Source organism: Syzygium oleosum, unplaced genomic scaffold (assembly GCF_021117445.2).
Source record: "Syzygium oleosum isolate NSW1041296 unplaced genomic scaffold, Sole_v2.1 Sole_v2.15, whole genome shotgun sequence".
Taxonomy (NCBI): Eukaryota; Viridiplantae; Streptophyta; class Magnoliopsida; order Myrtales; family Myrtaceae; genus Syzygium; species Syzygium oleosum.
This window is the reverse complement of record NW_026607499.1, coordinates 2013326-2027089: the sequence shown is the minus strand read 5'-3', so window position 1 is coordinate 2027089 and position 13764 is coordinate 2013326. Positions and strand designations below refer to the sequence as shown.

General features: G+C 43.3%; 3 protein-coding genes and 1 long non-coding RNA gene across 9 annotated transcripts; 3 read left to right on the top strand and 1 right to left on the bottom strand.

Moving 5' to 3' along the window:
• Positions 1-108: 108 nt before the first annotated feature.
• LOC115678003 (uncharacterized) lies at positions 109-4192 on the bottom strand. Of its 6 annotated transcripts, none has more exons than XM_056318634.1 (4): positions 3875-4192; positions 1142-2030; positions 510-829; positions 109-404 (listed from the first exon to the last, which is right to left on the bottom strand). In XM_056318634.1, exons 2-4 carry the CDS (start codon positions 2002-2004, stop codon positions 337-339), a joined length of 1251 nt encoding a protein of 416 aa, XP_056174609.1. In that variant the 5' UTR covers positions 2005-2030; positions 3875-4192; the 3' UTR covers positions 109-336. The 6 variants fall into 6 exon arrangements, with proteins under 6 accessions (XP_056174609.1, XP_030457132.2, XP_030457131.2 ...); XM_030601272.2 differs by having other exon boundaries at positions 109-829; positions 1142-1632; positions 1882-2030; positions 3875-4186; XM_030601271.2 differs by having other exon boundaries at positions 109-829; positions 1142-1632; positions 1735-2030; positions 3875-4170.
• Positions 3621-4029, top strand: LOC130140107 (uncharacterized). The gene is made up of 2 exons (XR_008818106.1): positions 3621-3756; positions 3872-4029. It is a non-coding gene; the product is annotated as an uncharacterized LOC130140107 (long non-coding RNA).
• A 3369-nt stretch (positions 4193-7561) lies between the features above and the next one.
• Positions 7562-8856, top strand: LOC115678007 (uncharacterized). Its single transcript, XM_056318188.1, has 3 exons — positions 7562-7903; positions 8475-8581; positions 8620-8856. The coding sequence occupies exons 1-2, from the start codon at positions 7651-7653 to the stop codon at positions 8507-8509; spliced, it is 288 nt and encodes a 95-aa protein (XP_056174163.1). The 5' UTR covers positions 7562-7650; the 3' UTR covers positions 8510-8581; positions 8620-8856.
• Positions 8857-9500: 644 nt separating this feature from the next.
• Positions 9501-13741, top strand: LOC115678206 (probable alkaline/neutral invertase F). Its single transcript, XM_030601547.2, has 5 exons — positions 9501-9632; positions 9773-10432; positions 11283-11720; positions 12319-12877; positions 13075-13741. Exons 2-5 carry the CDS (start codon positions 9773-9775, stop codon positions 13365-13367), a joined length of 1950 nt encoding a protein of 649 aa, XP_030457407.1. The 5' UTR covers positions 9501-9632; the 3' UTR covers positions 13368-13741.
• Positions 13742-13764: the final 23 nt, after the last annotated feature.

Genomic DNA, 13764 nt, shown 5'->3' with positions numbered 1-13764 from the left:
ATCTTTCTGAGTGAAGCTTGATCAACCTATCGTCTCTTCAGATGGGCTACTTGGCCCGTGGAGTTGTGGCAGAAGACTTCTTTTGCCCCCCCTCATGACCTCAAACTGTATTCAATAATAAATCTAGGAGCTGGTCATATGAGTACAGGCCTATATATACAGCTACAACACAATTGCGCACGGGGAAAACTACATTGATTTGAGAAACTACTAATGACCTGAAAAATTTACACACATTGGCAAAATTATTCCATGGCAACCGATCGTGCTCATGTATGCAACGCTCCTTCAGAAAGCAGCAGTGAAGGCTTGGCTTTGCGCAACTACGTACATTGTCTAAAAAGGAGGCAATAACCAGCCAATGGTCCATCCCACGAGCAAACCAGCACCCACAAGGCTCAAACCTAAGGCCATGGCGAACGCATACTTAGTAATGTCTAGCCACAGCGGTCCTCGTTCTCCCTGTCTAGTATTGGCATTCTTAAGCGGTTTCGTCCGCGCTATTATACCTTTACCAGGCATCCAAGGATGGATGGCAGGGACAGGTGTGGCAACTGGCTGATCAGTGTTCTCAGCTTGCAAGTATAACGCATTTAGTTGCCATTGATGAAACCAGTGCTTGTAGGCAAAGAATTGAGAAGCTTGTCTGAAGAGGAGCTCGATGATGTGCTCCTTCTCTTCATGAGCTCGCTTTGCTGCCTTCTCTGCTTCTCTGGCTCGTGTTTGAGAATGCCGGAGTGCTTCCAAAAGCTGAGACTTGCAAGGATCACCATCAGGAACTTCATATGCTTCCTTAATATCCTCGGGGCCACCAATGTAAGTATTTCTGCTGCAAATTTCCAAAGTACAATGAAGCACTTAATTTGGAGCAGAAAACTATTAACCATCCTATATAGTATAGCATCACGTTGCATTTTCAATCGTTATTTCAGAACTTGTGCTACACCGAACCCGAACCATCTAAAAAACGGCTATGGTGATCATTACATTGCAAAGGTGCTTTCCTCCCTATCTATTTCAAGGACTAGAGCTAACAAGAAGTGGATATTACCTATTTAAGCAGTGTACTTTCTTTGAAGAAGAAGCTACCCTATCTAGCAACAAAAGACGATGGCAATAGCTCAAGTATACCAACAAGTACCTGCGCAACTCGCCAGGCATATATTCTCCCAATGAAGCCACACATGTTCCAACCGTTTCATCAGGTTCAGAATCATGTGACCAAACAGGTGGTCTTGAAAGAACCCTTGACTGCGGTTTCAAGTGAGAAGGATTATCTTGATCGAAGCATCGGATTTTTGAGCAGGCGTGTCGCTTAACATGAAGTTTCTGAGGCGGGGGAAGATCACAATTCTCAATACAGTCAAGCGACTTCGTAGCAACCAAGGAGGCAACTTCAGTCTTATCCATCGCACGCCACCATGGGTCAATCTTTGCATTACTAATCCATGGAGAATCCGGCTCAAAACCAAGTTCAGTAAGTTGCTTGGACACTGATGAGCCAAAATCATCTATTTGCATGCAGGCATAGCTGCCTCCCATACCGATATCCTTGATATCTTTGGCCCCCTCACTATCTTTGGCTTCCAACTCTTGCTCTCTACCATCAAAATTCTTTCCGTCTTCTTCATCCTGCAAGACCATCTTATGTGACTCAGAATATAAATTTCCCAAGCCTGTTTTCAAACTTTCCATCTCAACATCAAGGAGATCTATTTTTTCACTCATTAAAACCTTTTGGAACCCATGGATTGGCTGGAGATGAAGCCACCATCTTGTGTCATCGTGAAGATCAGAAAACAAAGGCTTCCCATTGGCAGGCAGGAAGCCTATATCTGGATGGTCACCCTCATGGGCTGTGGTGGTTGGTCCAGCATCTACCTGTTTAGATGTCAATGATGATGATTGGCAGCAAGCTAATTTGGGGGCTCTTTTTGCATCCTCCTGTACAAAATAACGGTTTATTGTTCTCTGCCATACAGCTCTGGCTTCAGCTGCTGCCATCACTCTCTGAGCCTTTCAGACATTCACTGTGTCCAGAGAGAAGAGCAAGTCATTCCTCTTTTTTCTTGACAGCATGTGAACCAATCACAAGTTTATGATTCATAAGACATGACATCGGACAACATCTTTATACATGAGACAAGATAAACAAATAAATAAAAGGCAAACACACCAGTTGCACTAATATCAGCAGATATTTTTTCAACCATTCCTGAAATTCTAATAAAACGCATCAACTATGTTGAAACGCCAAATGACCTTTTAGAGAGAAAGGAGAGGAATAAGTTTAGAAACAAATAGAGGTATAAGGCAGGTACAAGAAATGGCTACTAATTCTAGATATCTTTTTTATGTCCTGAGTTTTGCAATCTTAACAACTTTCCACAGCTTCTAAAATTCACCGTACCTCATTAATTGTCGTAAAAGAAATATCTACCTACATAACTCCCTAAATGCCCTTTAAGTAGTCGAACAATAATCTATGGCGAGTATTATCGTGTTCTCAAGCTTCTGACCAACATTCTGTAACCAATCATACCTCACTCGCACATGTTCTCTGCCCAAGTGTTTTTTTGTTCTGCATTTACAAACCCATACACAGTATGCTGACATGGTGTCGCACGACCAACTATACTCATTTGCTAAAATGTGATACTGAAAACAGAATACACAATCAAATATGCGATCCATCTGAATTTGTCGCGTGTGCATTCGACATAAAGCTTTCTTACACTCAAGCTCCTTAGCAAAGAATGGACCCTGCTTTCATGGAACTTGGATGGACAAAAAGACCAGAGTCCCATAAGAATTCTCATTGCAATGTCTTCGTCAATGAAAATCGGTCAATTGACCTTGATTTGGTGGAACAATTGGCTGAACAAAAACGATAGTCCCATAAAAGTTCTTACTTCAATAGTCTCACAGAAAAGGATACTCACATCTCAGGCAGGCAAAAACTCAATTTCAGTATATGTCACTCTAACAAGCAGATGGCAGATGCTAGAATTGATCAAGTTTATTTGCAGGTAATATATCATTGGTAAGGTTATAGAAACATCAAGCCATTTGCATAACTAGGAAGTCTTGGTTATCAAACCCAAGCAAATTAAAAACCATGAATCGATTGTTTTGGCAATAACTTTTCCTGATGCTTATTACATATGAGTTTCTCCGCTCAATAGAGTCCCAACTCAGGCCAACTTAAATCAAATCTATTGACTATGAGGGATCAAAATCACAACAGAGCTCTCAATAAAAGCATGGGAAGTAGGAACGACTTGAAGGTTTGATGAGTCATTATAGAATGATATCATGACAGAAGGGATGAGCTTATTCGAGCCAACGCTTGCAAGATTCCTTTCCGAAAGATCAGTGGAACTCTGGAGGTCATAAGGTAAAAGAAACGTCATAATGCAGAAAAATAGACCCTTTCTGGCCTCTTCTAACAGACAGCTACCAACAAGCATGGTCTATTCAATCATGGAACCTTAACAAGCTCAATAAATGCAGTCTCGTGTCTCTTCACAGGAGGAGCTTGAATATCCTAAGAAATACAAACTTCTGCAACCAATCAAACCGGAAATAACAGCAAACATAACAATTCAGACCCAGATCATTAATCATCAGAAAGGTTTCTCTTTTAAGCAGGAGGCAGTAATTCCTGAAGCAACAAAGCAAGAAAAACACCATCACCACAACACCACCAGGATAGAGAGGAGGGAGCATTCATCAGCGAGGATGATGAAATTGGAAGTCTTCAACAAAGACGAAGCAGTTCAACAGTAAGATAACGATCCCAACATCAAAAGCAGAAGAAAAAACACGGAATTCAGATGTAATCAAGCAAGATCAGGGTGGTCAGAGAGAGTACCGGAAAATCATGCAGGTGGGCTATGCATCCACCACGGGATGGCAGCAGTCGCTACCCTTTAGCTCAAGGGTGATGAACCCATGTCGCTCGAAGCTTCTTGTACAGGGGAGAGAGAGAGAGAGAGAGAGAACCAAATCTAGCAAAAGGGAAACAAACGAGGAAAGAAAAGGAAGGAGAGAAGTGGGTTTTGTTCAGGACAGCCAATGGATTCGATGCTGCATCCTGTCGGTTTGTTCATCCGAGCAAGTTTTTTCCTCGCGAATAATATCAAGAATCGAACGACAATATCAAGAATCGAACGACGTGGGACCGGCGCTACACGACACCGTCGGTTGTTGGCTTGCGAGGGGAAAGTGGGATCAGTGACGTTGGACTTTTTGGGTCGGGCCGCGAGGACGAAAACGATGGGCGGCGGCCTGTGGTCTCTGTCCAACCAGTCACCCGCCGGATTTTCCTATGATACGGATATGCACCGCAGTAGTCGAGCGATGGCTGTACACATTTATATGTACGCAGTTGAAAGAGACCCGAAACTATTCTTTACACAAGCCGGGATGGCGGCGAGTCCCCATTGACCAACCGCCTCCAGGAAAATTGTTCAAAGAGTCATAAACTTATTGCATGTCCAAAAGGTCCTAAATTTATTACATTTTTACTAATTCAGTCTTAAACCTTTTAATTATATCAAATAAATCCACTTTCACGTTTTGCAAATTGAGTTTATGAGGCCAATTTTAGCTGGAAATAGCTGATATGATTGCCAACTGTCCTATATGGCACGGCTTTGTACTGATGTTGATAATTTTTAATAATTTTTCATTATTTTTTCGAATTTTTTAAATTTCTTTCTTTCTTTCTTTTTCTTCTTCCAAGCCCGGCGAGGGTCACTGGCTAATCCTTATTGGTCAAATGAATCCGTTGGCTAATACCTTGTCAGTCATGGCCCTCACCCAGACCTCGCGAGGGCCGCGACCCTCCTCACCCTATGGTTGGTGAGAGTCAGCTGGCCCTCGCTGGTGACCGACGAGGGTCGACCGGGGACCCTAACCGGGCTTGATAGAAAAGAAAGGAAAAAAAAAGAATAAAAAATTGTTCACGTGAGCGCCGGCCATCTCACGTGGCACTACGAGCGTTCACGTTAACGAATTCTGGTTAAAATTGGATAGATGGACTCAATTGGCAAAATTGAAAAGTTTAGAACTGAACCGGCAAAAGTGCAATAGACTTTTTGGACAATTTCTCCCCGGCATACCGCGGGCTCTTCGAGCTCGGAGTGTCGGGTCTAATTCGATGTCTTTTAGGTCCGTTCCGCGTTCCGCGTTCGCGTTCGAAAATGTACATCGGAACGGCGAGATCGAGTTGAATCCGGTCTTTCCGACGTGAGTGGTTGCCAAAAGCCTGCTCGTATGTCCTTCGGGCCATATGAATCCGAGGGAAAGAATCGGGTCAATTCTGTTGTTTTGATAGCAAAGTTTTCGAGCGTGTTAGTAAAAGTCCGAACATGGGCACACAAAGAGAACCTTACCAAAACCCCAAATCACTCGTCAAACGAGGAAACTTCGCCTCGAATGCAAAACTTGAATTCATCGATCAAATCCATACTCCAGCAAATTTGACAGGATTCCATGTCAACGGACCAGACAACGTCACGACAAAGGAGTGGCTTTGATAATCGCGTAAATCTCCTTCGTGTTTGGGTTATAAATCTGGTCATCTATCAACCATGAAAATCTCCCGACTTAAAAAAAAAAGAAGAAGAAGGAATGATGACAGTAAATTGTTCTTAAACTTTGGCTCAATGTGTAATTTCATCTCTAAATCTGGTTCCTGAACTTTAGCTCAGCGTGCAATATCGTTTCTTGAAATTTAAACTTTTGGCCCGGAACTGTATGAAAATGTTCGATGTTCGGGCACGGCGTTGAACATCGTGTTAAAGTTTAATGAGCATATTGAACAAATGTAAAGTTTGTTGACGACATTGCATGATGAGCAAAAGTTTATAAATTATTTATGTCATTTAAGAAAAAAAGCCATCAAATTCAAGTATTAAAATAACATTATATTTTTTTTTTTGGTGTTTTGTGCACAAGGCTAAAAAATTTAGCGACGGGTTAAAAAGCCCTAGGGAGGGGGGGTTTTAGGACTGGGGATGGAGAGCTCTTCCCGTCCGGCAGGTGAAGTGTAGAGGTCGACGATCTGCAAACCAGAGCTTCAGCTTCAGCTTCAGCTTCAGCTTCAGTCCATCGACATCTGCATCGACTGACTCGTAAGCCCCTCTCTCTCTCTCTCTCTCGCGTTGGTACACTCTTGTATGGAGATTCTTGATGGCCTTCAGCTTGTTCCTCTTTGTCCAATTCGTTCTTTCCCATCCTTTTCTTGGCTTGTAATCGTGGGTAGGTGCCGATGTATCGCTGCTCGAACCGTTTGCGTTGTTGGGTCGCTTTTAGAAATCGCGGGTCCATGGCGAAAATCCTCTGTCGTCTGAAATCAAAACTGGGTTTTTCAGTGCTTAGCTGCGGTGGATGCTTATCGGTTAAAATGCAAATGTGGGTGGGTACCCCTTTGACCGCTTTCGCTGTTTTTTCCCGTCGTGCTGATCCGGCGGTGTTGGCATTGGGTTTGATTCTATGGGGGCGAAACGTTTCTGATCATAAGCAGCTTATGCACACCGTGAATTCCATTGGGGGTGTGCTTCCATGAAGTATTTTTTTGGGGCTCTAAGGTGAATGTTGTCATCATCAAGAAACTAATGCGGCCCACGAAATGGATAGTCTAGGATGATTTCGCATTCTCCTCTCGTGGTGTAGGTACGTTATTGCCTTCGTATAACAATGGTGAAATAGGCGATATGCGCGTTGCAGGAAGAAAGATAGCATCGAAACAAATCAAATCCGTAGTTGAGACGTGTGTATTTCTGCTGAGAAAAAATAATAACCTGCTTCAATTGTTAAAAAATCAGATAGCATGAAAGTCGGAGCTTGAATAGTGCTGGACTGAGATTGTGGACTGCATAAACTAGCTCTTCTGATCCCTTTCGATGCTGAGGCAGTGTTATAGTGGCCAAAGGCCAAGACTATGTATGAAATTTGGACGTCCTTGCCTACTTGGAATCGAAGATTGTGATTGCAACTTCTTTCATAATTTCAACTTGCTAAAGGTCTATTTTGCAAAATATTTACTGAGCTTCCATAGTTTATCTTGTTTAGGCTTTGGAAATGGGATTATCTATTTGGGACTTGAATGTTCCTTGTAACTGGCCACTAAAATACGTCTTCTTCTTAGTATGGGGCTTTTGGATTCTGTGTTCGTGAGACATTCCACTGTGGGTAGTTTCTGAATTAGTTGCTGAAAGCTTATGGGACTTGCTGGTCATCATGGCTTTGTTTGCACTTTAGCGTCGGTGGAACAAGTTCTCAAAAGAACAAAAGTTCTGCGGTAGATTATTTCATAGAATTTGTGGTCTACGGAGATTTGCTTTGCTTCTCATTTACAAAATCAATTAGCTGTTTTAAAAGATAACACGGTCTTTGTACTTATTCCAAGGGTTGTGTGGAATAGGCGATTCGCTGCATAGTATTAACCTCTCTTTACCAATGGGTTTCAAATGCAAGTATTATGATTCATAATTGATTAAAATGCAGCTTTTTTCATTTGGGAGATTTATCAGTTTCATTTGTTTTCCTTCAGGCTTTTTATCATTATTCTGGATATATAGTACATGTGAGCAGTCGGTTTAAATTTTCCAAGTTGATTTCATTGCAAACTAGTATTTAGTAATGGGAACGGAAGAGTCGAAAGACCCTTTCAAAGGGGTGGACTGGAAAGCCGTTGGCAGCGACATACAAAAGGATCCTGCTGCTAAACCAGTTGTAAAGAAGCGGTTGCCTAGAAAGATTAGGCAAATACCAGACTATTACTTCCTTCCTCGAAGATCTTTGCCCTCGACTATTGCTTTTTATGGGGCATGCATTGCTGGTGGAATCGGTGCTGGAATGTTAGTGGAGACCTGGATAAATAAGAAAGTCAAAGGTGAGAAAATATCTTATAACATTTTCTTAGGTATCACAGGAGCTTGGATTCAATGTCCCCATCCGCATTTGCACAGTTGATGACAGTAAAGTGTCCTCTAAGGAAATCATCAACTTATGCCACGCTGATCTTAAATTCTAGTCTAGGGTCTTGTTGTGTTTGATGTTTTCTTCCTTTGCCCTTACTACATACGTCTAAAAATGAACGAATGAGTTGGTTCACTCATATGTAGTTAATAATTTGAAACAAGAAAAAGACAGGTGAGCCAAAGCCGAAGATAAAGAATGACATGGATTTTCTATCGTGTCGGTGTATCACATTAAGGACGCCTAGCTAGAACAGAGTCTGGAGATTGACAAAACTTTGCAGTCGTTTTAGACTTCATAGAAACAGATGCCATTCTCTCTGGGAAGATGTTCTGCTTTCATGTGCTCGAAGGATATAACTGGCATTCTGTACACATTTACTCGTGATACTATACGTCATGTTCTTGTCTATCTGGCGAATTGATCTCTCCCTCCGCCAAATTCATGTGTTATGATGTAATATATGTTTTTACTTGACATTGCAGAGGATGGAGGCGTCGTATGGGAGTTCGACAAGTAGATGCGATATGTATTTCTTGATTGGAAACAAGTAGACAAGTAGATGCAATATGCTGTGGTCTTTTGGTGTTAGACAAGTAGATGCAATATGCTGTGGTCTTTTGGTGTTAGTTTCGACTCTTTGAACTGGCTGAGATCAACGGCTGGATCAAGCGACTATGCGATGATGAACAGCGGTAGCCGGTTGATCGACGAAAGCGAGGATTCAATGTTATGGGAGGTTGTAGATGGTGCAGAGAGCCCTACAGCAGAGCAAAACTCTCCTGCTCAGTCACCACATCATTTTGCTTGATTGAAATTCACACATCTGATTGTGGGAACGAGAACCCAAGTTTCATTATTACCTTACATTGTGTTTGTGCTTAACCATGAGCAGTGCCGCATAAGTAAAACTAATTAATCGCGATCCACGCTTGATAAACGACATGATAATGCTTGCGGTGTTCTTTAGTCATAGAATCTGGCTTCTCGATTCATGGGTCTACGTCAGCTTCTCTTTTCTTGGAATATAATCTAGTGCCCGTGGCAGCGTGCCGGGCTCTCTTTGCCTCTCCACCTCCGTCCCTCTTGTTGTCACGAGTTACATTTGCCGATCCAACATTTAGATTCGGAATTTCATAAATTTGAGATCGCACGCAGATGCAAGAAGTCGCACCTTACCGTGTATCATCCTAACGCAACGTCGGTTCTCCGAATTGCATTTTCTTCTCATCCTATTAAAAATTCTTTCCAAGAACTGAGAGAGAGAAATCTATGAGATCCTGAAAGTTTGAAATTTGCAAAGCGAGGACGGTCGATGGCGCGAAAATCCATCGAACCAGAAGGAGCCGCGTGGATGCCTAATATCATTGGCACCCATGCGATTTTCCCAAAATACCCCGCGCGAAGGAGCGAGTCTCTCCCCCCCCCCAACCCCCCCCCCCCAAAATGCATCCTCTCGGGTTACGGTCGGTGGCATCTCCCGTAAATACTCGGCGTAGCGAGACCTGCTTTGGTAAAAGCCGACGTAACCGCCAAAACAGAAAAACCCAAGCGCACGCTTTTCTTCTTCTTTGCTCCCGCTCGCGCGCGCTCACCGCCTCCTTCCAGGACGCCATTGTCGACTGCAACTCCATTCTCTCAAGGTAGAGAAGCTTCTTCTCCTTCTCCTTCTCCTTCTTCTACGTCTTCTTCTTCTTCGTGTTCTTCGCGTTTTCGTTCGCGGTCTGTGCGTGGAGATGTGGCTTCGCATGGCGCGCGTTTCACGTCTTCCGACCTCTCTCAGATGCATGAGCCGCTGGAAGAACTGCTCCCCAAGGGAAGCGCGCCTAGTCCGGCCGCTGCACGGAACTCTGGCGCCGGCGCCGACGGGAAATCGCCGCCGGAATCCGTACCGGTCGTCGATGTCGGAGCCGTCTCGGTCGGTCGAGGTCGGGCTCCGTCGGTCTCCCTTGAAAATGTGGATTCTCTTCCTCCACTCCCCGATCCGGCTGCGACCGTCGCAGCGCCGTCGGCCTCTTCGGAACGTCAAGATACTGAAGCCGCTCTGAAATCTTCGACGTCCGAGTTTGGAGAGATCGAGATGCACGAGCAGAATAGGGATTCTTCGGATTCTGTGAGAGACGGAGATGCGGAGGCGGCGGTGGAGAAACCATCGGGGTGGGTTGAAGAGGAAGAAGCGTCGCCGGAGAAACCGAGCAGGAAGGCCAGTTTCTGCCACGACATTTCAGACAACGTGAAGGCCACGATCAGGCCGTGCCCCAGCCTGAGCGCCAATCTCAACAATTACGATTCAGCGGAGGATGCCTCGGCACCCGCCAACGGCAGCCCGGTGATGGAGGAAGCGTGGGAGAGGCTCAACAAGTCGTACGTCTTCTACAAGGGGAAGCCCGTGGGAACTCTCGCCGCCATGGACCCAAACGCCGATGCGTTGAATTATAACCAGGTAATTCACGTGCAGTTGATTAGTCTTGTCCTGTTGTTCGTGCATATGTTACTACTGTTCAGACAGATTAGTGTGGCTTCAGTCATTCATCAGGGGAGAATATGCATGGATCTTTTGTTCCCTTGTTCTTTAATTGTTTCATCCGCTCATAAACAATCTCGTGCTTTCCCTTACTGTATGGTGTGACTTCCAACACGGACTTCTCTAGGTTTGAATTTAGTAATGGCCAAGTTACCAAAATAGGAATCAGTTGCTGAGCATTTGCATGTTGCGGAATCAACTTACGATGACCAACTCTTTCTTCGGCAGGATCAGGCTCTATTTCTCTTCATGCGACAGTTACATGGGCTATTGCTTGTTTCTAAAACTATCGAGTACAGAAAATCTACTCTTAGTCCTAACCTTCATCGCCTTCTTCCCCATCATATTTGCACGTGAGAATCTGTTACATCTAATCCTCATTTGGAAGAATGTGGTCTACCCTGCTTTGTCCAAGAAAACGATTGCTACCTTAGAATAGTAAACATGTGGGCAACATTAGTTCAATGAATATCACGACCAGTTACACAATTTCATCCAACTTTGTTACCGATCTTGGTATTTCCATGAGTATCGAGACTATTTCAAATAGTTACCTAAGTCATACTTTTACATCTTATGCAAAAGTGATTAGGCATAAATGTTCCCTGTGAAATTGTTGCTTTTGTTTGACCAAAAATAAAAAAAGATTTGTTGCTTTTGGCTTCTTGTTCGGTCTTCACTGCCATCAGCTGATTTTGTAATTGGCACTTCTGTGTGTGTCTCTGGAGCATGGTTTCTTGTTGATTTTTTTTTACTTTATGAACCTCAGGTCTTTGTTAGAGATTTTGTACCCAGTGGATTGGCTTGCCTGATGAAAAGAGATATGGAACCAGAAATTGTGAAGAACTTCCTGTTAAAGACCCTTCATCTCCAAGGGTGGGAAAAGAGAATTGATAACTTCACTCTTGGAGAAGGAGTTATGCCTGCAAGCTTCAAAGTCGGTTTCGACTTGCAAGACAGAAAGGAGAGGCTAGTAGCGGATTTTGGTGGTAGTGCGATAGGAAGAGTTGCACCTGTGGATTCAGGGTTCTGGTGGATCATACTGCTGAGGTCATATACAAAGTGCACGCATGATTATTCCCTTGCGGACCTGCCAGTTGTGCAGAAAGGAATGAAGCTGATACTTAACCTTTGCCTATCTGATGGATTCGACACTTTACCAACGCTTCTTTGCGCAGATGGCTGTAGCATGATTGACAGAAGAATGGTGAGTTTTCGCATCGTTCTTTTGCTTTAGTTTTTATCAAGCTAAAACTTGTCAAAATGGCTGTGCGCGTGCTTAGCATATCGAGGATTTTAGAATTCACTTTTAGTTGGTTTAGTTACTGTTGTAGTAACACTTGCATCCTACCTCTATGAGCATCATCTGATGCTGGCTGGAGAAGATCATTATGTGTCGATAAGGACCATAAGGTTTCTGTCCCCGCTAGCCTTCGGAGCACACCAATACCAATTTGTTTCAATGGCTGTAGTCATGCATAAGCAACGCAACCTAAATGATAAATTTTTTGGCGAGTCTATGTTTCATCTACTCTGTAAAGCAACATGTAATGGTGATATATATGAAACATTTAAAGTTCAATTTATCTCTAGTTTCTATTTAAAAGGAGCATCGGTTTCTTTTCCACCAAATGATTAAGTATCACACCAGGGTATAGCTCAATGAGAGGTGTGGGATGGCAAAAAGGTGTTCTTAGGTGGTAGATGACTTTAGATTGTCCTAAGTAGCTCCCAGCTCCTAGAACACCGCTCGTCTCAAGACACAAACAATGACTGGCACTAAAAACTTGTTGCTTTTTAAACAGGGTGTCTATGGTTATCCAATTGAAATCCAGGCTCTTTTCTATTTTGCACTGAGGTGTGCACAGCAGTTGCTGAAACCAGAGCGTGACGGCAAGGAACTCATTGAGCGGATTGACAAACGGATAATGGCTCTTAGTTTTCACTTCAGGAAATACTACTGGATGGATCATACACAGTTGAATATCATCTACCGTTACAAAACAGAGGAGTATTCCGATACTGCCGTCAATAAGTTCAACGTGATACCGGAATCAATTCCTGACTGGGTGTTTGATTTTATGCCACTTCGAGGAGGATATTTCATCGGAAATGTTAGCCCAGCTCGTATGGACTTCAGATGGTTCTTAGTTGGGAACTGCATTGCCATTTTGAGTTCTCTGGCTACACCAGCCCAAGCAACAGCAATCATGGAACTAATTGAGGACCGGTGGGAGGACTTGATAGGGGAGATGCCTTTGAAGATCACTTACCCTGCACTCGAGGGACATGAATGGAGGATAGTTACTGGATGTGATCCAAAGAACACAAGATGGAGCTACCATAATGGCGGATCTTGGCCCGGTAAAGTGCAGTTATTGTCAATGTCATCTTCTTCTGATTAAGAGCATTGAGAAATTACTTTACCGTCAGCAGGCCATTCTTCAATTCTTACGAATTTATACAATAAAATTGATCTCAAGACCCATTATGTGAGTTGTGTGCAATACGTATCCAATTGACACAGTTATTTTTCTTGTGCTGTGGTCATTTTTTCACAGTGCTACTATGGCTGCTGACTGCGGCTTGTATCAAGACTGGTAGGCCTCAGACTGCAAAGCGAGCGATTGAGTTGGTCGAGAAGCGCCTTGCAAAAGATGGTTGGCCCGAATATTACGACGGAAGGTCAGGGCGTTATATTGGGAAGCAAGCTAGGAAGTACCAGACATGGAGCATTTCCGGCTACCTGATTGCAAAGCTGATGATTGAGAATCCAGCCAACATATCCATCATTTCTTTTGAAGAAGACAAGAAGATATCCAAGCCAAGGCTCACTCGCTCCACCTCATTCTAAACCGATACGCTTGTTATTTTTTCCCCTTTTCAGAGTCAAGGGATGTACATGCTCCATACACAAATTAGGAAAATTTGTCCAATATATCCTTGCGTCGGGCTAAAGCCATCAAAGGCTTTAACCCTGTAAGGAAAATGATACTACACAGGTACATATAGAACACTAGAGAATGTGAATTTTCTCGAAGGTTTTTTCATTCGCAATACTTCGAAGTTTACTACAACATGAAAACTCGTAGTTTGACAGTCTTGGATTGTGATGACACGTTAACTATACAGAACGCCCCTTTTCTGCAAATGATAAGAAATTGATGTCCTTGATTTTGAAATTTGAGGACCCAATTCGTTATTACAAGATGGCATAACTTAATTCCACTAATTGTGAAACTAGTCATCTG